At 36.9% G+C, this 26,051-nt stretch overlaps 1 protein-coding gene across 3 annotated transcripts; it reads left to right on the forward strand.

The window, feature by feature from the left end:
* The first annotated feature begins 1,209 nt into the window (after nt 1-1,209).
* LOC116264887 (piezo-type mechanosensitive ion channel homolog) lies at nt 1,210-24,878 on the forward strand. 3 transcript variants are annotated; one of them, XM_031645330.2, is made up of 22 exons: nt 1,210-1,612; nt 3,084-3,294; nt 4,288-4,368; nt 4,572-4,731; nt 7,342-7,502; nt 8,633-8,789; nt 8,868-9,054; nt 9,659-9,774; nt 10,330-10,414; nt 11,769-11,984; nt 12,099-12,276; nt 12,665-12,793; nt 15,579-15,752; nt 15,998-16,240; nt 16,434-17,969; nt 18,072-20,611; nt 20,800-21,195; nt 21,650-21,808; nt 22,429-22,926; nt 23,029-23,173; nt 23,301-23,445; nt 24,153-24,878. In XM_031645330.2, the coding sequence occupies exons 2-22, from the start codon at nt 3,246-3,248 to the stop codon at nt 24,286-24,288; spliced, it is 7,491 nt and encodes a 2,496-aa protein (XP_031501190.1). In that variant the 5' UTR covers nt 1,210-1,612; nt 3,084-3,245; the 3' UTR covers nt 24,289-24,878. The 3 variants fall into 3 exon arrangements, with proteins under 3 accessions (XP_031501190.1, XP_031501189.1, XP_031501191.1); XM_031645329.2 differs by having other exon boundaries at nt 3,112-3,294; XM_031645331.2 differs by having other exon boundaries at nt 3,132-3,294.
* The last annotated feature ends 1,173 nt before the right edge of the window (nt 24,879-26,051 follow it).

Genomic DNA, 26,051 nt, shown 5'->3' on the forward strand with positions numbered 1-26,051 from the left:
TACCAAGAACTTTTTCCTTATAAATAGAATATTTAGCGTTTTTTTTTTCTTAAGTTTCAGGAGCACGTTATTTATTAGGGCATTCCACTGCCACCCAAGTTACCCTTGGTTAACTTTGTCTTATTTAAAATATATAAATATATATGGTAATGAGACAACTCAATATACATATTTTTTTGGTCCTATGATTTGATGACACTGAATTGAAGTATAAAAAATTACTCTTAATGTTCCAAATGGTCTTTTCAGGATTAATATATATGACTCTAGTCATCAACTCTAATATTTAATTTTGAAACTAAAAAGAGGAGGGACACTTTGCCATTTATGGGTTTTTTTTTTAAATAATCTTTTAACTGATGTGCTGCTTACAATAATTGAATAAATTGTCACCTCATAGGCATCCCATCAAAATTGGAATTGAACAATGCGTCTTCTATTGGGAATGCACTTTTTGGATAATTAGAGTGTTTGATCTAAACATTTGTCGGTTCCATTAACAAAACACCGTCAGCTAAAATGGTAAGAATGCGATCTACCAAAATGAGTTCGATTTTCATGAAAAAAAAAATGCAGCTAGAAGTTTTTCGACTCATATATTAAGCTAGGTTCATTTCAGTAATTTGTTTGTTATTTTCACGAAAAAAATATGACTTAAAAAAAAAAACATCTTAAATTATAGGCAAAAGCAGTACCCAAAGCCAAATTTTATTTGCTAAATCATTGGATGAATGTATTCAAATTGGTTATAGTATTGGATTCCCATCAATGTTTGCAAATGAGTTATTCAATTGTTGGCCATCACGTGGATTCCTATCAATATTCGTAAATTTGCAAATGGTTATTCATGTGTTATTACTATCAAGCATTGTTGCAATCATTTCATCCTCTATAAGATTTATTGGTCGTTTTAATATTTGAAAATTATGTTAAAACTTTAAGAAAAGTATTTTTATAAAAAAGTGGAGAGCTCTTACTTTAATACAAAATATTAAATAATGAACTTGGTTTTTCCCTTTACAACTATCTTCCTCACTTTCAAAACAGAATTTGTTTCCCATTAAGAACCAGTAAGCGGATAAGTCTTGTTTATCTGATTTATTTTTTACAGGCTTCCATCGTATTAAACGTAAATAAAAAGAGTGACGTGCAAGTTTTCTTTGAATCGAACATATTTTACACCGCTAGATTGTCAGACAAGCTTTATTGCCAGCTGGGGCCCGCATGAGTTTCTAGTTTGCCCTGTTCTCCGCCACCGCGCTTCGCCCTTCTCCACCACCACCCTCCGCTTCTTCTCCATCGTCGTCAACTGCCACTGTCGTCCTCCCCCCGTTCATCGTGCGCCATTCCGATCTTTTCCGTAGAGACCTCATTTTTTCTAGACGATTATCCCGGCATGCGCACGGGAAAATAAAAGGTGGAAAGGTTTCGTGGATCAAATAATCAGCCGAAATGGTTGTCATGGAAAATTTCCTGTAAAAGTTTTTATGGGGAATCAAATGGCGGTTTGAATTTCAAATTCTACAGGGCGTCGAACGCCTCCTATTCTCTAGTTATCGTTTCGTCAATGGGGAAAGAAGCTCGTCAGCAACAGAGCTCCGAGAAGGCCAAGGTACGGTTTCCCTTTATTCACAAGTTGTGAATTGTTTCCTTCGGGTGTCATTGCTGTAAAATATTTGTTCGTGGTATTTTCCCCGTTCTTGGTAATATGAAGATTGTCGTCATCTTGGTGCTGTTGTTTTCTTCCTATTCCCCAAGCCTTTTTGGAGTTTTAAGCGAAGGAGATCATAGAAGAAATGTTCAAGTACTTTTTTTTTTTGGAAATTTGGATGAGAAGGGTGCCATTTAGGTGGTTGGAAATTCAGGATTTGATGCCTTTTTCATCGTTTTTTTTTTGTTTTTTTAACTTGGGTGTTTGTTCTTAATGACATTTCTGGAGCATATATGAGATTGTTATTCTGATAAAATTTCGGTTCATTGACGCCTGTTATGTAGCTTCGTTTTTCCCCAGTAATGAAAAAAATGATCATTTCCTCTTCTTCTTCTCATGACGAGGTTTCACTAATTCTGGAGTTTTTTTATTTGCTTTTATTTATCTTCAATTTTTTGTTTTTCGATTCGTTCTCTTGTGAGTTCGTTCCACGCATCAAGATTGTGGTCCTATAGGCCATTGAAGAAAAAGAAAACATGAGACATATTGACAAAGTTCGTAAAAACGCTTCCGACATTAGGATAGGATGCCATCTCCATACCTTACCGGGGAATAAAGTTTAATTAAGATAGTCAATCAAACTTAATTGAAGAAGAATGTCAACGGTGACCGTTGTTTATCCCCTTCCTACCAGTACCATTCTTCCCATGTTTAAGATTGTGAAGATCTTATGTTAGGCATATGCCAATTCTATCTATTGAAAAAAAGGATGTATGCTTATTCTGATACATAGGTATAGAATGAAAAAGGGTATTCCCTTTGTGATACCTAGTATTTTCTCAATCGAACTGAACTGCCGTGCTGATTGCTTTTTTCGATTTGGGAACTGCAGATTCAGTTATGGAGCCTTTTGGTGACGTTAACTTTTAGGTGCCATCCGGCATGTTGATGTTAGAATTAATCTAGGAGCCTAGGTTATTCTTAGGTGCAATTTTTTGACTCCATAACTATTGATATATCAATAGACATAACAAAATACTAGTTGGCAGGTATGGTTTTAGATGAGACCAGGCCTTTCATTTTATGTCCTTTCAGGACTGCAGGAAAGATAGTCCAAAGATGTAAGAGGAATTTTATTTGGTTTCATATGCAACACTTTGTATTAATCTTTTGTTTGAAAATTTTGGAGTCTTTTATATATGACTGAGACATGCAAAAGCATCATAAATTCTTTTAGGGCATTTACAGGACTTGATGTGGAGATTTAACAGATGGAGCTGACTACATGTGTCCTTCTTTATGAAGACTTACTACCAATATTTTGACATGGTTTTTGTTAAATTCCACTAAAACAAGTATCAGTGACAAATTAATTAAGCATTTTGAACGTGTTTGAGTCTAGAATAAGTCTGTACCTTGTTTTTGCTTTTAGGCATCCATAACTCATGGTTTTGATTCAGTCTCTGGTCTACCCACGAAGATTCTGGTGGGTTTCATGATGCTGATTGTATTGTTGTGGAAGATAAAGAGAAGGATCATCCTGGAATGGTGACACTCGATTGTTGAGCGGTGGGCCTTTGGAAGATAGAAAAGCATGGCGGATTTCTCACTTGGTTTTCTCTTGCCTTTGTTGCTCCTTATAGGTACTTGTCTCGCTAACCATTCGGTATGAGCCATTAGTTTTTTTTTGCGTCATGGATATGTTAGCCGATGATTTTAAGGAATTAAATTTAGCAGCTTTACACATGATTTTCAGGTCATGTGGAAACTGTCATTGGACATGAACCCATTGATTTTCGTGCTAACCATGTTTCATAATTGGTACTTTTGCAGAATTTTGTTTTATGCATTAATCTCTTCTTGTAACTTAGCCAGTTTATGAAGTATACATGGAAGAATACATTGATTGCATGCTTGGAATTTTACGTTGTTTATCTTGATGATGGTTAGCGATATTGAAACTGTGGATGCTTGCTTCTGAGGAAGTAAATTCTGATTATAAGCAAGTAATCTCCAATGCTTGTTAACATCTTGTTGTTTATATGTTGTGTTTGAAATATGTATTTGGTTTGAAAAAGCCGCTAATTTAGATCAAAATTCTTCAATGTGTTAACCGTTGCACTCTAGTGAAGCAATGGTGTGACTGGTTTTAGGTTATCATGAAGATTAGTTTTTAAAGTGTAATTCATAATACTCAGATTGGTCTAGGGCCATTTCTCATTTGTTTGTTTAATTTTATGTGTTGTGGTTATAGCAGTGGGAGTGACACAATATTAGGGGAGCTTTATTCAGTATGTCTTCCCACTTTCAGGATCTGATGTGTGCATGTGGGGATAACTGTGTTTCGGTGTGCGTGAAGATAACTGTATAATAATTATGTCAGCATGTTCTGTGGAAGGGATGCATTCACAATGTCTACCTTTTCAGGGATCCAATCTGTGCATGTAGGGATAACTCAATTATAATTGTGCAACATGTTCATATTTTCCTTCAATGTAGGCTGGAAAATGAAGTAATTTGTCCATAACATCTTTTGGCTGTGTCAGAACTGATTTCTGCCATTTATGTCTGAATCAGTGAATCTGTGGATATCTCCTGCTAATTTGGAGTATTGTGACATTGTTTTCTGTGTGCAGGTTCATTGCTTAACTGGAGCTTGATTTCTTTCATCAATTTGTTGGCTTTTCTCATCATACAGTATGTTGGTCCAAGAAGAGGTTCGCAATGCACACTATTATATTTTCCTTATAAATTGCCCAAAATCGATCTGATTGCACATGCTTGAATTTTGAATGAAGGGTATAGGTTAAGCCCTTCCTGATGAATGCCTTCCCAGGCTTTCCTTTTCTTTGATTCTTAGGTTGTTGAATGTCATTATTTCTTTCATGACAACATTGTTTTTTTTTTCTTTGTTTAACAGGAATTCATTCCCGGCTGAGGTCTCTTGTGCTGCTAGTTTTGTTCATTTTCTCAGCAGTTACTGTTCTATCGGAAACTATGTTTTATGGAATTTGGCTGATTATGGGGAAAGAGTGGAGTTTAGCATATAGTTGGTGGGCAAAGCTTATTGGATTTGTTAGGTAACAGTCATGCCTTTGCTTTTTCTTGTTTCACTTATTCATTATCCTTTGGCTTTTAGACAACTAACTAACTAAGTCACTTGTGTTGGTTGAAGCCTGATTGTTTTCCTGTCTCATGACTCCGTTGTGACAAGAAAATCTTTAATTTTTTCAATGCCACCATTCCTCCTTTGTTCATTAAGAAAAGTTCACAGTTCATGCTTCTATGAAGTTTACGTAAATAGCTTCTTTTATTATCAAGCTAGCTTGCAAGAAAATTCTTGAGTTGTTATTCATAATTTTAAGAAATACTAACAATATGCACTTCAAAGTAGAATGTTTTTCTATTTATTGAGGGTTCATCAGAGGTTATGCTACTTTTGTCATCAATGTAACATGACAGATATGCTTCTGATTTCTTTGATGAGTCTGGGGTTTTATTTGGTTGTTTTAATGTGTATTATACAATGTATGTGTACTGCAGATTTATATATGTACTTATGTATGTCTGCATTCATATGCATAAGGTAACTGGAATATGCATATTTACATACATACTAAGGTCTGAGGAGCTTCTCTTCTTTTTGTTGGAAGTAGCCACATGGATGTGAGTTTAGAGATTGATTTTTAAGCATCAAAATTGGAGTTATCCGTTAATTGGTATTTATAACTTATTAGGCTTAAAAATCAATTACCTTGATATATATTTTTCTTGAATACTGAAGCCCCAAATAATTGAATCTTCACTGGAAACACAAATTGATTGCTAGCTTCAGGATCAAATTTGTGAAAGGAGGCAAGAGACATGCAGTTATTCCAGTACATTTTTGTACCAACACACACCCACATAGGGAAACACGTTGAGTCCCTTTGGTTAGGTCCCATTTTTGAGATTGTCAAAAAGTTTAACTGCTGATTTTTTTAGTGCAGCCTGAACCTATAGATGTGTTTCTTATTGTTATTTGCCATGGGATATACTTTGGAGTCCAGGTTCATTTAGCTTAAAAGAAAAGGTTGGTCTTTTTAACATCAGCTTTTAGTGCACTATCAACTGTTGATTTTTCACTCTTAAAGAATGTGGGTCTCTAAGATAACCAATCTATACATGTCTGCTGCTAAATATAACATATGAAACACATAACTTACTACTAAAGCACCTTTGGGAGAACAAATTTGGTGGGGCCTACATTTGCACCTAACTAAAGATTCATGGACCAGCACATTCATGTGTAAATTTGTATACGTACATGAATGCATTTTCTTTAGTTTAGGTACCATGTAGGCTTCTAGATAAAGGGATGTTCTTATCACTTTCTAAGAACTGTTTTGGCTTGCACTCTTAACCAATGTTATCCACATCATACGTTATGCATGTGTATCATACGATATGTATCGTATAGGTTTAGAAAACCTATACGGCACGCTTACGATACACGATACGCTCGTGTATCGTAAGCATATCGCCCGTATCATACAATACGGGGAAAAATACAAAATTCGTTATGTTTTAAAGTTTAAACACTTCTCCCTTTCTCTATTCTTGTGTTTAAAGGCTCCAAGAGACGTGGGAGGGAGAGATTTTGCCTATTTTCATAAAAGTAACTGAGGATTCATCGATTTGGTAGATATTATTGTTGAATCATGAAAGATGATAACCACATGTTTTGAACTTATGAAATTGTGATGTAATCTAAGTCCTAACACTCCAAGTCCTAAGACTGTAAGTCCTAAGATTCTATAAACTTTTCAAGTTTAAAATTGTGATGGGTGCTTATTATGTTATTTTGAATCTCTGATTTTTATTTTTGAATGTGTTGTTGATAGTTGATACACATGAATGTTCCTTATGATCTTTTTTATATTTGAATACATTTTTCTTGATTTCTGATTTGTTGTTTATTTTTTCAGTTTTTTATGATTTTTCTCTATTTTTTATGATTTTTTAATATTTTTAAATTAAAAAATTAATTTTACGATACACTACGCTATGTTTGCGATACGTTACGAGACGGCGTATAGGTCGGCCCTGACCGATACGCGTTGTTGGTTGACCGGGTATGCATGATTCATAATCCAGATGAAATGTTTTTTAGATATGTGATGTACACCTTTTACAACATTGCTCTTAACGATGAAAGAATATGATGCCTCCATTTAAGAATTCTTTTGTCCTGGTTGTTTAATGTACATTTATTTGTTAGCTCAGTCTAGTTGCCGTATAGACTTGTTACACAGAGATCATTTATAATTTCAAAGTTTTAAACTGTTTCCATGTTCATTTTTCACTTGTAATGATCAAATAATGCAATTTCTCCTCTGAATTTTTAGTTTTATTTTTAAAAGTACATTTTATTGTTTCATTCCCCACAAAGAATGAACGTCTAATCATTAGCTTAGTTAGCATAGACGCTGCAAACTAGGCTAAGAACTCATCATGAGGTTTTGTTAATTGGCCATTTGAACATTGAGGAGTCTTTGATATGAATTCTTTCTTTCGTTTCTTATATTTTGCATGTTATCCTGCATGGTCCTGTTGTTGTTATCTAAATCATATTTTGTCATTAGTGGCTTTTTGCAGTTTCTCTTCAGTCGATCTTAAATGTTTTTTTATTAATCCTTTTTTTTTTTCAGGCTTGAACCCACAAAATCTCCTGGAACTATTGTTTACTTCTTGGTTATACAGCTTGTGGTCGCTGCAATTTCTTTTTTTGAAGTTCGCAGAATTAGGTTTGGTTATGAAATTCTGGAAGGGTCATGTTGTTGGGGAAGTAATTTATTTATGCAATCTATTGGTATGTGCTCTAGTCTGTCCCTTTTCTCTCTAATTCTTATGAAATCTGTGCCTGGTGTGAACTAAAAAAATATATTAAAAGTTAAATCGGTGGAATAAGAGAAATCTTTTGCAGACCCTTTATCAGGATTTGGCATTTGATAAAAAATTACTAGCAAAATTTATTTCTCTGGTTTGGAAAACAAGTTCCAAGGCCCAAATACCTATGTTTATAACATTTAACTTTATCTTGGGAGCCCAACTGGTCTATCCATTGGTTACATTTTATTTACATATGAATTGAGGGCAAAAGTTCCACCTTATTAGAAAAGTTCCTGTGTAAATGACAAAAAACTTCACGAAGGAAAACTGTGTTATGAGTGTTAGTTTTTTTTTCCATTCAAATAGTAGCTGTAGATGCATTTTCCATGTTGCAAGTCTTCTATAGGGATTTGTTACAAACATCTAAAGTTGAGAGAAACTTACATAATTGATGCTGTCCATATTTATAAGTAGCTTGGAAGGCAGACCCTTTTTACCCTGATTTAAAATGATTCAGGTAACGTGTAGCTGGCGAAGAACTTCTATTGGCTGCTTAAAAATAAATTAGAAAATATATTATAATGTCTCCATGGAGTGGAGTCCTTGCTTCAGTCATACCTTAATCAACTTTCTATCAATGGATCAAAATTATTCCACCAATAATAAGCAGCTGAGACATCTGCACAAATGGAGTAAATTCACATAGAGAAAACAAATATCTGATTTCCAGTGCAAGTTTATTGGTACGAATGATTCTGGTAGATAATAATTTTGAAAGAGTTTAGAGAGTCTTCTTTTGCCAATGAAAAATTAGCATTTCTAGTTGGATTATGGTAAATAATTTGCTTTACTTTAAAGTTTTATTTCTCCTCATTTTTGTTATCTATAAATGCTCAAATTTTGTTCTTTTTTTTTTCTTCTCAAGGTCAAGTTATACTGCAAATTTGATGCTATTGAATTTTATCATTTCCACATGAAGTGGAATCAGAATGCAAGAATGCTCTTAGCTTCCCTATGTGGGACATTTGTGCCATTGCCGCATGTTTGTGTTGAATCTCTAATTTTTTTGTACATTCCATCTGGTTTTATTCCTACTATATGTCAATGCAGGTTCTCGCCTTAGGATCACTTGCTGCCTATTATTGCCTCCTGTCCAGTTAGTTGTTGGCATTACTCGTCCCTCTTGGGTTTCTCTTCCATTCTTCTTGTGTAGCTGTATTGGTCTTGTTCACTGGTCACTTTCCAGCAACTTTTTGGGCCTTTTCTGGTAATACTCCATTTATTATTCATTCTTCTATTTCTGATTATTGTATTGATGCCTAACTTAGTCATTCTGTTGTATAAGGTGGTGGAGGCCTCTGCTGCTTTATTCTGCTTTCAACATCGTAATGCTTTACATATTCCAGCTTCCCATTCAGTTACCGAAGATAGCCCAAGTGTTGGCTGATTTCCTTGGGTTTTATAAAGCATCTGCAAGTTCAGAGTGGCTTGAAATTTTGTCTGGAATTTCACTTCTCTTGTTCTATTTCATGGTATGTGTTGCACTTGAGTTGCAGATTTTAACAGCAATAGGTTGAGCTAGCCTGGATTATTTGGATGCTATAAGAAACCTTTGGGAGTTGCAATTTAGTTGTACTAGACAACAACCTTCAAGTTTGAGAGTGGCAGCTCGTTATTATATGGTTCCTTTTCTAAAAAGGATGGCAGCTACATAGTATTTTTCAGGACTTAGACTTGTATTTATATGGGCTGGAGGAACTATTCAGAAAATGAGAAAGTTGCAGGCATGGAAAATACTAGATTAGATTGCTTTTGTTATTGCAGGAACCGTGGTATGATGCTTTTGATCTTGATAATATTGTGTTAAAATATTGTAAAATTTAATAAGTTACTTTCGTGAGGATTCTTTAAAACTTAATTTCTTGTGGTATTCTTAGCCATGAAAGAAACATACAAATATATGGGCTAGGACATACTAGAAGGCTGAAATAGAAAACAGACACACACAGCATTTGAACCAATAGTTAAAGTTTCTGTTGTAAATGGTACTGCAGTTGATTACTCAAAAAAATATCTTCTTTAGATAATTGAAGAGGCTTCTTTGCATGGTCTCAAGCCTTTATGTATAATCTACAGCTTTCAAGTGCTAAACAAGACCTAGAAGAAATGGACTTCATAATGTCAATGCAAGAAAGCAGCTTGAGTGAACAGCTTCTACCATCAAGGCATTCATTTTTTATCAAACAATCGAGGTAATTTTGTCAGAAAATTGATGCATGTTGCTTGTTTCGTTCAAGACTCTAGAACAGTTTCTTTGTTAAAAGATATGAATTATTCACTAGTGCATCTCCTAAAAATTATCCTATTGTATTTCTTTCCATCATTTGTACTTCTAGTACTTTGCATCCTAGCAAACCTAAAATAAATTCTTGATCCAAGTTTCTTGGTGTTTCAGTAGTGTTTCATAGATTTGAGCACTAATTTGTGGTCCTAGGCGGTTTATTTGCTTCAATGTGAGTATCTTTTGGGGTTTGTACACGTCATGGAATAACTTTTGATCTCCATCAATAATAGCAAATGAATACTTTGGAGCATTTTCCTTTCTTCTCCTTTTCGAGAACATGAACCTGCACCATTTAATCTCCTTTGCTCTTATCAGGCTTAGGGCACATCATAAGCAATTCTTAAGTTGATTCAGTGACACCAATCTGATTCTCCTATTGTTTTTCCTTGTCCTTCTTTCATTTGTGATGACAGTCTCTCTTCTTAAATATTCATTTCATTTCTTGTCTTGGTTTTTCAATCAGATCTGGTGTGAAGCACACCAATGTATTCCTAAGGGGTTCGATCTTCCGAAATTTCAGTATCAATTTCTTCACTTATGGCTTTCCGGTAAGCAAATGCTAGTGTTCCTTTTTCTTACTTCCTGATTTTACATTTACTAGTGAAGTTCTGAGGTTCCACAGAATGAGATGGTTACTGAACACAACCTGTTATTCTCGTGAAAAAGAAATCAAGTAGTAGCTTATTGTCAACCTAGTGCTGGTACAACGGATGCATGTGTAAAGAAGAGCTCAAGACTATGAGTTTCATTTACTTTGCAATACAAATACATAAGCTTGTAGAGGTTGATTCTCTTACATAACCTTTTAGAGTTTGGCCTTTTGTTTGGCTATTTGAATAAAAGTACAAATCTGAAAACTATGTGCTTGTGATGTCTACCCTTTTGTTTGGCTATTTGAATAAAAGTACAAATCTGAAAACTATGTGCTTGTGATGTCTATGTAATAAATACACAATTGAAAATCTTATAAATGAAATAGAAAAAGGTTAAGAAAAAAGATGTATTCTAACTGTCCACGTTACTTTGAAGTTTGAAACATGAAAAATGCCCTCAGGCAGAATGAAGCCTGTTGTTCTCATTTCCACAATAAATTTAAGATGATGAAGAAGGAAACATTTTCGAACATCAAAATGGAAGTGCAAAGTAGAATTCTATCCTTAATGGACAAATCAAAATCTGAGAGCACTGAAGTGAAACTTGATAGTAGAGAACAACCAGATAAAGAACAAAGAAACTAAGCTTAACTAATCTAAAGATATCTGCGGGTATTTTCTCTAGAAGAATAGTCATATAATAGGTGCACATTAGATTGGCATAAGATCTGCATGTGTATGGATTCTACTGTCTACAATTTTTGCAGCCAAGCTGTTGTCTGACTGATTCTCACAATTCTGGCCACACAGATATAGCCAGACAGTTCAAAATTATATATTTTAAAGAAAATAACCGAAATCCGTTGTGTAGACCAAATTTTATGGCTTCGTCAACTTAAAACCATTGATTTCACAAAATCCAATCTACGTTGAATTTAGTGGTTTCTTTTGGAAACATGCAGCTTGAACGATCCATCCATATTGGTGGAATTGACTGGACACACGCACACATACGTTACTATAGTCAAGTTAATTAATTAAAGAAAGTATAACTAAGAGAATAGTTTCCTCTTCAATCAGAAAAATGGCAGGTTCCATATTCAAGTATTCAATTTCCATTTAAATCAGAAAAATGGAACGTCCCATATTCAAGTATTCAACTTCTCTTGGTATATTTTGTCCCATTTCTGTCAAACGTCGCACATCCTTATCTGCCCTATGTTATATCTCATGGATGCATAGTTCACTTTTCACTTACTTTAACTTCATTATGGCTCATCCATAAAACTTTCAGTGACAAAAATTACAGGTGTCATTACTTGCTCTTTCCTTTTGGAGCTTCAATTTTGCAAGTCTATGTGCTTTTGGATTGGTAGCATATGTTGGCTATATATTATATGCCTTCCCTTCATTGTTTCGTTTGCATCGGCTGAATGGATTGCTCCTCGTTTTCATCCTCCTTTGGGCTGCAAGTACCTATGTCTTCAATGTGGCATTCACACTTCTGAACCGAAAATTACGAAAGGTATTTACTAGTACTTGGCGAATTGAGATTTTGCATGTTTGCTTTTTGCATCATCTAATGAAACACTTGCAAGCTTTTTACGTGACCACTTATTTTTCTAAGATTTGCATTCAGGATATGGAAATTTGGGAAACTATTGGTCTATGGCACTATCCTATACCAGGTTTCTTTCTACTTGCACAGTTTTGCCTTGGGGTACTAGTAGCTATGGGTAATCTTGTCAACAACTCAGTTTTCCTGTACCTGTCTGATGGAGGCACTCAAGCTTCAAGTGGTGATGCTACTGTTGAGGGTGAGGAATGTTTGTTTTTATCTTATAGAAATCTTGTGCAACCACAGAATTAGCGCTTTTGACAGGTTTAGAACTTTTTTTTGTCTTGTCCTGAACTGACTGAAATTTTTAGTCACTTTTTGCTTTTTAAGTGGCTTCTAGTTTGTATTCCTCCTTACCTGGCCTTGCTCGGAGTAAGATATTTGTTTCCTACAGTAAATTTTGACTCCATATACCATGTGCATATATGGCCTTGGGTTTGTTCAGCTCAGTATTATAGCAGTTAGGTGGATTTTGCTGGAGTATTATTGTCCAATACTTTGTTGTAGAACAATAACTTCTGCTGATTGTCTTTTGGTCCTTTGGATTTTGGGGCTGATCTAGTGCCTACACTTTATTTTGATGGCAGAAAAAGAGGAGACCAAGGTGCTTTTTGTTGCTACAATTGCTTGGGGATTGCGCAAGTGCTCTCGAGCCATTACTCTGTTTTTGATATTTCTTCTTGCAATGAAGCCGGGATTTATCCATTCCATCTACAGTATGTTTCTCATATCTGCCTTTCAGAAACATTTTTCTTTGTTTATGATATTGTCTGTGCATAGGAGATTGATACCCTCTCCAGATAGGAGATTGATACCCTCTCCAGATAGGAGATTGATGCAATCTATGCATTTGAAATTCTTTTTCGGGTGTAGTCTACATTGATAGTTTTCAGCTATGTCACATAGGTACGAGTACGGGTGCCGGTGCGGGTACGGGTACGAATCATTTTTAAAAAACTTTGGTGCAGGGGTATGGCCGTACATACACATTCACACACACACACACACACACACACACACACACACACACATACACACACACATATATATATATATATAAAATCACAAACAGAATAACATATTCATAAACTTAATGGACTCTCAAAGTGCCGCTTAAGCAACGATCGAAAGCCCTAATCAAAAGATGAATAAAGTCCTCCCAACCAATACATAGTAAAATGATCTGTCACAGCAGTAGAGAATAAAGGAGGAGAAACCAGAACAGAGAGAGCTGGGATCTGTCATGTGCCCAGAAAACTGATGCTACTACGTATTAAAATGCTTAGGTTCAGCCATTTCCGTCAATCACTTAACAATAACTATAATTTTTTGTGTTGAAAAAATTCATACCCTATAAAAATGTGTTGTTTATGACAACACATATTATTGCCGCGGCACACGCCTTTTGGGTCGCCGGGTTCTAAACGGCAACCACATGCTATTGTCTAGAATATGAAAGGAAAATGGAATATGGAAAACTTGTGAGCCACAGAGAGAGAGAGAGAGAGATTGTGGATGGAGAATCTGGTGATTGGTGGTGATGGTCGGAGAGATGAGAGATCAATAAAAGAAGCAGAAGCACAAACAAAAGCTCCGAAGCTCGGCAGGCGATGGAAGGCTCGGAAGCTCGACAGAAAATGAAAAAATTCCGTCGCCGGTCGCTGCCTTCCGTCGCCGGTCGCTGCCTGCTGCCTCCTTCCGTCGCCTACAGCCACCGGTTGCCGCCCCTGCCTTCGCCGGTCGCCGCTGCCTTCGTCGGTGAGAGATGAATTAATGAAGCCAAACGAAATGAAAAAGGGGGAATAGGGTTTCGAAAAATTTCACGTTACAATAGTTTAAAACGTTAAAATGAAAAAACGTTAAAATTTAAAACGGACAACTTTAGACTCGGTCAACTTTGACCGAGTCTGAAAACAAACGAAGGTAGACTTGGGTGCGTTGACCGCACCCGGTTCGGTCAACACCTCATTAATGGCGTACCCAGTACAGTACCCGTACCGGTACCGGTGTCGTACCGGTACCGTGCGGGTACTCCTCCTTAAGAGGAGTACCCGTGTGACATAGGTTTTCAGTGATTAGTTCTCTTTTCTGTGTAATTTTTTTTTTCACTCGACTAGTTAGTGTTAATGTTTGGGTGCTTCTAAGTTTATGATTTTATATTAGAAGATCTATGGTTCACATGTTCATGCTCAGAAGTCCGAACAAAAGCTGGAAAGCCAAATAAAATGCTGCAACTTTCTTAGAACCAAGGAGATCACCTAGATTTTGCAAGTTTTGGACTTATATGAACTTATTTTTGCCATGATATCTTCCCTTGTAACAGAGACTCCCTCTCTCTTTCTAAGCCTGCATAATATCATGCCCAAGACAAGCCAGAGGTCATATCTATGGTGTAACTCATTTTGACCATTTACTCTTTTTACATGCATATTATTAAATAGAATGATCATTGTAAAACAGTAAAAGGACCGAGCACATCACCATTTCAGGGCAAAAATGGAACTTTATCCATTAATTTGACTCTAAAATTTCACTTGCAACCTATGTCATATGGGTTCTGGTGCAGTGCCACATGGTACAGGGCTATTTCGATAAGCTTGGGTGTGTGGAACAGCTATATATATACACACACATACACACAATGACGTGATTTATGTTAAAGTGAGATTGTAGGAATGATTAACAAATAGTCAACACTTATAAAACATAAACATATGCTAACTAGCACAGGGTGACCTTGGTTGACCTCAACAAGACTCAAATTCAGCTCGGCTAATCTCAAGCTGGGCTGGGTATGAGTGCATATTTCAAAAGGAGGGCAGTGTGAGCTTGGAAACCATAACCTTTTACTTGACCCCAAGGGATGGCCATTGTAAAGGTTTTTTTCTTTTTCTGTTATAACTGTGTAATACATTCTCCCCCCCTCTCTCTCACACACACACACACACACACACACACACATATATATAGTCTAAATGAGCCTAATCAAGCTTTCATGAGTCACGCGTATACAACTTCAGCTCGACTCATTTAATTAGTTTATCCTGCCTCAAACTCCACTCATTTAATAAATGATTAGATCTTGAACTTGGCTTATACGAGTTGAGCTTGAGCCTAGCTTCAGTTGCTCGATTCTTTGTGCTGCCCTAAGAAGATGCTATCAAACAGTTGATACAGTTGTTAGTCTTTTACTTTGTGTTCATGGCCCATATCTCTTGCCTCTGCATAGCTGTATCACTTGTATGGACTCTCTTCTTTTCATAAACCAAAAGGAGTTTATGCAAAGAATGTCTGGAATGTTTCATAGAACCAATGGTGGAGTTCTGTCAGATAAGACTGCAGGTACTGGTATCTTAACCAGGACCAAGGAGCCATTTGTAAATAAGTCTTATTTGTGAGGACTTTGTCTAGTTTCTTATACATGTTCATGACAGTTGTTGAAGTTCATGTAAATTTCTTTCGGTGCTAATTGCTAACTATATATGTCTTTCTTTGTTTCAGTGATCTTCTTCTTAGTGTATATCTTGAGCCACTCAATTAGCAGAAAAGTTCGACAATCTTTGATACTTCTATGTGAGGCACATTTTGCTTTGCTGTATATCCTTAATCTCAACATGATCTCTAAGGCTTTGAAGCACAAAGGTTCTGTTATAACCGAAATCTTATCACAGCTCGGTACTTCCCTTTTTCTGTTGCTTTGGTTTATCTTTGGCTTCAAAGCATCTTTAGTAAAAGTTTTGTTTGTTCGTGATATATGTATATATTAATTTATTTTTATTTGTACAGACGTGTGTGTGTGTGTGTGTGTGGAAGGGAGAGAAGGGAGGGGGGGGGAGAGAGAGATTTGTATTTCCTATCTTCTAATCTTCTGACGAATGTAAATTCTGTTTCCTAAGACCACTTTTATCTTCTCTTTGCAGGTCTCTTAGATCGTGTTACTGCCCTGGACTTTCTAAAGATTGTGGTGCTTTTGTGTTTTTGTGCTATTCAGAACCATGGATTCAAGATGCTATATTCTTTTTCTGATATTCTGCAGCACACTTCACATCCTCCCATTGGCTTCAGTATTTTGAAAGCTGGCCTTAGCAAATCAGTTCTCCTCTCTGTTTATTCGTCTCCAACTGCTAGGGATAGTCAGTTTCGCAGTTTTTCTTTTTCACACGGTATAGCTGCATCTGAGTTTGATGTTGAATCATCTCCTAGTAAATTTTCTGCACTGTCATTGTCGGACCTTCGTCTTATGATTTTTCCCTTGTTTTTTTGGATATGGAATCATCTACAGGAAAAAGTTTCTACTGCAGCATTTGTTATATGCTTCTTATGTTTTTGCATTGTCTTTTCTTGTTCTGTTATCAGAGAAGTGGGTGGCAACATATCTCAGTGCGATTGGGGAGAAATTCCTATCAACATACCGGTCATATGGGACATACATTGCCTTCTTGACTATTTTGCTTACGGTCTACTTGGTGGTTCCTAATTATATATCTTTTGGATACCTTTTCTTTCTTCAATTTTGGATTATTGGCAGACAACTTGTGGAGAAGACAAGAAGGCGCCTATGGTTACCTTTAAAGGCATATGCCATCTTGGTTTTTGTATTCACTTACAGCTTAAGTGTCTTTCCCAGCTTTCAGCTCTGGATTTCACGGATTGTGAATCTTTATACACAGCTGGGATATGACCCCAAAGCCTCACTGTTGGAGAATGTCTGGGAATCGTTATCTGTTCTGATTGTAATGCAACTTTATAGTTATGAGAGAAGACAGAGCAGGTATCATGATAAATCTGTCAGTTGCTACTTGCATGAAATCGGCGTTCTTGGGTTCCTCAAAAGGTTACTGGCCTGGCACAGTGAGAAAATCTTATCTGTATCAGTATTTTATGCTTCTGTATCTCCAATAAGTGCATTTAGTTTCATCTATCTTTTAGCACTGGTTGTCTGTTCAGTTTTACCTAAAGCTTCTCGTATTCCATCCAAGTTTTTCTTGGTTTATACAGGCATTCTTGTTACTTTTGAATACCTTTTCCAGATGTGGGGCAGAGATGCAGAAATGTTTCCTGGTCAGAAGTATGCAAATTTGTCTGTCTTTCTTGGACTACAAGTATTCAGTTCTGGATTTTGGGGAATTGAAGCAGGTTTGAGGGGGAAAATACTTGTTATTGTTGCATGTACTCTTCAGTATAATGTTTTTCACTGGATAGAGAAGATGCCCAGCACTTTGAAAAATTCTGGAAAATGGGAAGAGCCTTGCCATCTATTTGTATTACGTGAACACACTCCAGCTAGTACTTCTGTTTCTTTGCATTCAACTGACATCTCTCCAGCATCTGCAAACAAGAGGGCTTCAAGCTTTAGCTTATCGCCATGTTTTATCTCACAAAGAAATCAGGATTCGGGATCTGTGCATGTTGATGCTGGAGGTTTGGACAATCAAGCAAGAAGTTCATGTGGATCTGCAAATGGAGGTTCCCATGAAAGTCACCAGTGGCGTAGGAAGTCCATACATGTCCTTAGAAAAGCAAGATTTGATATGCAGATGAAAACATTGAGAATATTTATGAACTATTGGACAGAAAATGTGTTTAATCTGTTTGGCTTAGAGATAAACATGATTGCATTGTTGCTTGCAAGCTTTACCGTGTTAAATGCCATGTCACTGTTCTACATTTTATGCCTTGTTGCTTGTATTCTGTTAAGTCGGCGGCTCGTCCACAAGCTATGGCCTTTATTCTTTGTCCTTTTTGCAACAATTTTAATTACTGAATATTTTGCCGTCTGGAAACATCTGATGCCTTGGAATCAAGTGGTACCTCGCAAGGAAGAAATATGCTGCCATGATTGCTGGAGCAAGTTCAATGCAAATTTTGACTACTGCAAAAGCTGCTGGCTAGGTGATACTCTATATAATTATTGTCATCTAAAGTGTTTTATTTGCTTCCTAGATGAGTCATCACTTGTTCTTAAGAAGTGACTTGTAATTTGTTTTTGTGCAGGAACCATTGTGGATGATCCAAAAATGCTAATAAGCTACTACTTGGTTTTCATTTTTGCATCTTTTAAGCTTCGTGCGGACCATTTATCAAATTTCAATGAATCAAATGCATATCCTCAAATGGTACCTCATCGGAGCAATCCTTTGGTCTGGGGGGACCTTTCATTTGAAATTAAAAGCGAGTGGACCATTCTTGACTATCTGAAACTTTATTCTTATTGTCATTTGCTGGATGTAGTTCTCTGCCTGATACTTGTTACTGGGACCCTAGAATATGATATCCTACATCTTGGATATCTTGGTTTTGCTCTGGTATTTTTTCGTATGAGGCTTGAAATACTGAAGAAGAAAAACAAGATTTTCAAGTACTTGCGCATGTACAATTTTGCTGTTATTGTTCTGTCGCTTGCCTACCAATCTCCCTTTTTTGGTGGCACAGTTGTTGAAAAATGTGAAACGATAGGTTTTATATATGAAGTCATTGGATTCTATAAATATGATTATGGATTCAGAATCACATCTCGTTCTGCATTGGTTGAGATAATCATCTTCATATTAGTATCTGCACAATCATACATATTTCGCTTGAGAGAATTTGATTATGTGTCACGATATCTTGAGGCTGAACAAATTGATGCCATATGGCGTGCTAAAACAAAAAAAGCTGCTTGGAGGACTGCTCAGCTGCAGCATATTCGTAAACTGGAAGAGCAGAAACGCCAACGCAATTTACAGGTTGAGAAAATGAAAGCTGAAATGCTCAATCTGCAGAATCAGCTTGACAGTATTAATTCACCAGGGAAATGCAGCAGCCCTTGTCCAGAGGTTGAAGTTGGTCAGCAGAAGCATTCTCTTCTTTATCAGCGTAAAGTGCCTAAAGCTCCAACTGAAGAGGAACAGGTAAACAAGGAAACAAAACTGAATCATGATGGTATTTCTCTCAACCGTTCTGGTTATACGTCCAAGTCGAAGATTTCTGAAGCCGAGAATAATATACCACCTGGAAGGAATCACATTCAAGATTTGGATTCTTCAGAACTGATGTCATCATATAGCTTCGGTGATTCTTCTTTTTGTGAGATCACTGAAATTGATGAAAAAAATGAAAATACAATTGATAGTTCAAATCTGAGGGAGAAAAAGAAAGTCAGCAATAAGGAAAACCCTTTGATATCTGCTGTACATCTTATAGGTGATGGTGTTTCTCAAGTCCAGTCCCTTGGAAATCAAGCAGTTACTAATATTGTAAGCTTCTTGAATATAGAGAATGATGAGTCTCATTCAAATGAAAATGCGGAGGATGTGGAATATGGTGAATTGCTGGCTCAGAGACATTCAGGGATTCCCGGACATGAACATCTGGACCGGACATCTTCAAATCTTTCAAGTAGTGAAAATGTTCTGTTCAGTACACAAATTGGGAAAATCTTCCAATACATATGGACCAAAATGCAAGCCAATAATGATGCTGTGTGTTTCTCTTGCTTTATTCTTGTATTCCTTTGGAACTTCAGTGTGCTGTCAATGGTTTACCTTGCAGCGTTGTTCTTGTATGCACTATGCGTGAATCCGGGTCCTGGTCATGCATTCTGGGTTATCATGTTAATCTACACTGAGGTCAACATACTGGTGCAGTATTTGTATCAGATAATTATTCAACATTGTGCCCTGAATTTTCATCCTGATCTTTTATCAAGGTTGGGCTTTCCTGCTCATAGAATCACATCGTCATTTGTTGTCAGCACCCTGCCTCTTTTCCTGGTATATATATCAACCCTCTTACAAAGTTCTATTACTGCCAAAGATGGTGACTATGCATCAGTTTCAGGTTTCAAGGACTTTGGTAGGCAACTCCTTTATCATGATGAGGTGTTTCTGCAGTATGGATTAATGGAATGGTTAAAACATCTTGCATCACCTGTCATGAATCTATTGAAAATAGTAAGACAAAGCTTTTTTAGCTACTGGAGGTCTCTTATACATGGATCAGAGGCCCCTCCATATTTTGTTCAACTGTCTTTGAAAGTTGATGTGCCACCTGAATATGAAATACAACTTGATAGAATAGAATCGGGAATCAACAATCTGCTTAAAGCAGCTCATAATGAAAGATGTGATAGAAAATCTTTTGGTGCCAGCCATTCTTATAGTCATGTTCGTGTTCAAAGCATTGAAAGAAGCCCAGAAAGCTCTGATGTGGTTTTGGCAGTTTTTGAAGTCATGTATGCTTCCCCTTTGACAGAGTGCGCTGCAAGTGATTGGCATACATCACTTACTCCAGCTGCAGATGTTGCATCTGAAATTCTTAGAGCTCAAGCAATTGGCCTTGTTGAGGAGTCTGGGTTTCCTTACTCCATAATATCTGTCATTGCTGGAGGAAAAAGAGAAATTGACCTTTACGCGTACATTTTTGGGGCAGACATGGCAACATTTTTTCTCGTTGCTGTTCTATATCAATCTGCTATTAAAAACAACAGCAAGTTTCTTGATGTATATCAGCTTGAAGATCAATTCCCTAAAGAATTTGTATTTGTTTTGATGGTAAGAATCTTATTCCGTAGCTAAATTATCATGATTTTGTTTATTGAGGGTCAGGAAAGTCTACATGTACACATATTACTTTTGTTTGGATTGATTGTTATTTGTTTCGTTGTTTCTGTTTTTAGATGCATTTACCTACCAAATGTGATTGTACATTTGATACTCATTAATGTGTATGTTGTTTGCAGGTTCTGTTTTTCCTCATTGTTCTTGATCGCATTATCTATCTTTGCTCATTTGCTGTGGCAAAAGTTATTTTCTACTTGTCCAATCTTGTTCTGTTTACATACTCTGTGACCGAGTATGCTTGGTACTTGGAGCTTACCAGACAACAGGGAGGAGGTTTGGCACTTCGTGCAATCTATCTCACAAAAGCAGTTTCCTTAGTGCTTCAGGCTTTGCAGATCAGATACGGAATTCCACATAAAAGTGCTTTGTATCAGCAATTTTTAACTAGCAAAGTTTCACATATTAATTATCTCGGATTTCGGCTTTATCGTGTTTTGCCATTTCTTTATGAATTGCGATGCGTGCTTGACTGGTCATGCACATCTACATCGCTGACAATGTATGATTGGTTAAAGGTAAGTTACCTGGTAAATTTAACTAGCTTATGTTGTAACCATTTGTGTTGAAAGAATTGTTTATTTTCAGCAATTTTTGGAAAAAAAGCTGGTTTCATGTTTTAGCTATTGAATTTTTTATTGAAAATAATAAGTTATAAGCAGATCTTTGCCAACTGGGAATGGAAAGAAGGCATTGACTGTACCCTTACTTCCATCCTCTGTTTAAAGTGCTTACTACTTTTGTGGAAAGAATAGTTAAGCAAGATACTGTATAATGTGAGCATTGTTTGCATGGGTTCCCATAACGATGGAGAGAGTTATGATGCAGTGTGCATGTCATATCTGGTGTGACATGAAACTGTGCATCGCTATTTTTGCTTGGTCAGAATTTCTTTTCTCAAGATTGTTCATTTTCTGCAAGAATGTCTATTCCATTGGTTTGCCTGCATCTTACACATACTCATACTTGTAGTTGGAGGATATCTATGCAAGCTTATATCTTGTCAAATGTGATGCGGATTTGAATAGAGCAAGACATCAACAAGGACAGAAGCAAACCAAAATGACAAAATTTTGCAGTGGGATTTGCCTCTTCTTCATATTGATCTGTGTTATATGGGCACCAATGCTGGTAAGAGGTTCTTCATGCTGCTGTCAGGTTTACTTTGACAGCAAATTGCAGCAAACGTCAGATTGGCAGTTTGGGATTGATTTTTATATTCATGTGTTCTCTTTTGAGCTAGTCTATTCAAGATTTAGTTATTACTTCAGTTTCTCATTTAACATGCTGCCTACAGAAATACTGGTTAAGCGACTTTTTGTGTTAGAAGACAAGCACTAATCATGATCCCTGTGATCAACACTGTATTTCCTTTTTTGCATTACTGGATCACATAGAATCATATCTGTTGGTAACGATAACTATAGTTTGTAAAAGGTTACAGCATGTCGAGATGTGATGGATTTATCTGCCTTTCTTTTAGTGTCACTAGTAGTCCGATGTAATTGCACGGGTTCGAGAAATATTTGATACTTATGTCACAGGCTATTGATGAGATGAATTGATTCATGTTTCTCTGGCCTGATAAAGCATAAAAGTGGTTTCCTTTTAATTTTTATTGACCTTATATGTTCTAGCTAGTGACACCATTGATTTGTATGGTTTTTCGTTTATCTCATTTTATGTTAACTTGAAACCTGGTTCGTTGAACGGGGCTCTAATACTACATGCAATTTTTCTGCTACATGCAGATGTACAGTAGTGGGAATCCCACAAATATAGCCAACCCTGTCAAGGATGCTAGTGTCCAGGTCGATATTAAAACTACAGCTGGAAGGTTGACTCTGTATCAGACAACCCTCTGTGAAATGCTTCCTTGGGAAGAGCTCGAGGCATCTGGTTTTGAACTTGACCGCCAGGGTTATCTGGAAACGTACAACGTTAATGACATTCAGTTGATTTGCTGTCAAGCTGATGCCAGTTCTGTATGGTCACTCCCTCACCCGGTCCAGTTGAAATTTATGGATTCACTGGATGACATGCACATTTTCTTCTCATGGGTGTTGACTAGGGACAGGCCAAGAGGCAAGGAGGTTGTGCAGTACAGAAATCCAGTTGAACATCCTCCAGATCCTTTAAAACTCAAAAAGTTACTAAACGGAACAGCAAAGAGTGTCAGGATTAACAACGTATATCCAAGATATTTTAGGGTCACAGGTTCTGGTGAAGTACGACTATTTGAAGAAGATGTAAGAGCATAGCCATTTTTCCCACTTGATAGTTGAAAGTTAACGACTTCTTGGTTTGAGTTGTTTTTGTGATAATTCAAACTCTTTCCATCATTTAAACAGGTGGAGTCAGTTAGTGGTGATCTTGTTTTGAATCATGGAAGTACGCAGTGGTGGTCATTTCATGATGCAAATGCATCAGTCATGGAAGAATTTTGTAGGGGCTTAAAAGGACCTTCAGCAATTGTCATATCAGAGGAGACACCACGTATGTTCTTATGCTGATTCTGGTTCTAGACTGATTAATAAGTACTCGCCTACCTTTTGATAGTGATCAAATCAGAAAAGACTAATAATCTTGTTATCTTGTTTGTCACATTGTTTTGCATGATCAGAGGGAATCCTTGGGGAGACTCTTAGCAAGTTTAGCATCTGGAGTCTGTACTTGACATTCGTGCTGGCAGTTGGTCGGTTTATCAGGTTGCAATGTTCTGACCTCAGGATGAGGATACCTTATGAAAACCTTCCCACCTGTGACAGGCAAGTTAATTCCTACCTTGGCATTTTCTTTGCCTCACATCTTGTTACCTCCCTCTGCATGGGATCTTTGGAGAACTGTTGGAAAAATGTACCCAGTAAGCGACACCTCCAAAGAAGTCTCCTTACTAACTGTAGCCTAGCCTCAATAAAAAAAAAGGTAGCTAGATTTTGTTGTTAGATATTCTGCTTTTTGAAGCGAGTGGTTGTTTTATCTCATGGACTAAAGGGTAAGCAGACTTTCTGTGAATGAGTATTCGGTTCTCAATTACTAGCACATGAAACATAAGGTGCCAGCACATAAAGCAGAAGGGTACATGATCTATAGGAGTTAACGGAGAGATGGTAGGATATCTAATTGCAGGTGGAATCCTGATGCAACTTATTTTGAAATTGATAAGATTAATAATTGTGTGAAACTATTGTAGCATGTAACTTTTTCATCACTTTTTGGAGGTAGCATTTTCTGTCCCTCCTCTCTCTCTCTCTCTCTCCAACAATCACACACCAGAAAAAAAGAAAAAAGTCTATTTGCACCCAATTACATTTTGATAGGGCATCAGCATGATGTACGAAGCATCAGTTCCTATACATCATCCAGCCATTTGTCTTACATTTTGAATTAAAACACATTTTCTATCTGCCGTGTTTGAGTATGAAATCTAGGATTTTTCAACATTCTAACCCACCTTGTTGTGCGACTCATGTAGATTGTTAGCAATATGCGTAAATATTTATGCTGCAAGAGCAGAAGGAGAACTAGAAGTTGAAGAAGTACTCTATTGGACATTAGTGAAAATATATCGGTCACCTCACATGCTTCTTGAATACACCAAACGTGAGTGACCATTGACACCGTACCTTGTCAGCCACCTCTTGTATCAAATTCAGGGTTCGACCAGCCTCGAGCAGATGAAAGAATCATGGTGAAATTCTGCATGGAAATTATTTGCAGGTGTTTTGTATGCTCAATCCTTAACTTGCAGTGGTCAACAAGATACGTCGTGTCAGCTTGAGCCGCTCCCCGTTTGGAGCAACTTGGTGTAGCATATGAAGAACTGAGAACCGATTTCATGGTTAGCTTGTCGTGCAGGAATTATAACTTTACATATATACCTTAAAAGGGATCAACTATACAGGTCACACGGTTCCAGAGGCATACTGTTCTTTATTATGTGAAAAAGGCGTAACTGCACATGTATATTCTTGAAGATGCGAGGTGGTCATTTCATTCCAGTAAGCGTGAATCTCTTTGTGCATAATCACGGCCTCTATTCTGCCAGTATATGGCCGACTGACTTGTCTCATTGTAAATGCCGTTCTACGCAATGTCGGTTCTTTTATATGATTCTGTAATTGAAGATGCGAGGTGAACAATCACACGAGCATCAATCATTGAAGATCCAATCAATTGAATATATTTTCGTACTGGATTACTAAAATCTCCATGCTGTTTGCTTGAGTTCTGCTAACAGTGCAGGTCCATCTGCTTTATAATAGGTTGGAGGTGCTAAAGTTGGTTTCTGGGTGCTGCTCAACTTTGTCAAGTTCTAATGAAGGGAGAAATGCCAGTTTATTAAAGAAAACACATTTCTCAAAAGGATTAAATTAGGCTTGGGCAATTTAAATTTTTTTGTTTTAAAAATATATATTTAGTATTATTAAATACATTTTATATTTTTAAAAATTTTTATAATTAAAAAAATTAATTTTTAATTTCAAGTGGACTGGGCTGGGTCGGGCCCGGGCCGTGACCCAGGCTATCGGGCCGAGACCCAGGCTATCGGGCCGGGCCCTGGCCAGGCTCACCGGTATCATGATCATCTTTCCACCTAGAGATAGAAAATCTCAAACTTCCAAATGGTTTCAAAATGGCAGAGACATAGCGACTCATTGGTCAATAATAGTCGCTGATGTCCATGCTTAATGTATTCCGGAATCAATTCACTATTTTAGATATGGACGGAACCCAATTCATTGAAAGCTAAATGGGATAAATTAAAAACCAAGATCTGATCATGTTATGGCTGAGCACGGGTATGAGGCCAGATCCATGGCCTAGTGATACAAGATTCAAATGGATAAATATTCTCGGTAAGAAACTGCTGTCACAGTTTTTTCATCTAACAAAGAAGTCCTGTATGCAGGCATCGGTTTGAAACACAAATTCAGCCGCACAAGTGCAGAAGAAATCCTAGAGGAGATCTTAATTAACTTACCGAAAATGAAAGTAGAAATAGGAGTAATCGCTGGCCCAGTAAAATGGAGAAATGCCTTCAAAAGAGCAGTCAGACAAATACCAGGAGAAGGTTTTGAAAGACTTTTTAGTCTTGGAGGCCCTTTCTCAATATCGGTTTTGAAATGTAATCCTTTGTGGATACGATTAGTCTACTCAAAATGCATGTTAATGAAGATTATGTTAGAGTGGGATGTGCTTCCTGGTGTTTGATCTTTTAGCATTGGGACCCCATTTTTGTATTGTATTTTGTAATCTTTGTACATATGTTTTTATCCCTTTCTAATAAAGGGCAGACAGGCAGAGCCTTATCTCCCAGCGTGTTGGCATCACAAGTTAAAAACCAAGTTCTTGCTTCTGTCATGACAAACAG

The sequence above is a fragment of the Nymphaea colorata genome, chromosome 11, assembly GCF_008831285.2.
Source record: "Nymphaea colorata isolate Beijing-Zhang1983 chromosome 11, ASM883128v2, whole genome shotgun sequence".
In the NCBI taxonomy this organism is placed as follows: Eukaryota; Viridiplantae; Streptophyta; class Magnoliopsida; order Nymphaeales; family Nymphaeaceae; genus Nymphaea; species Nymphaea colorata.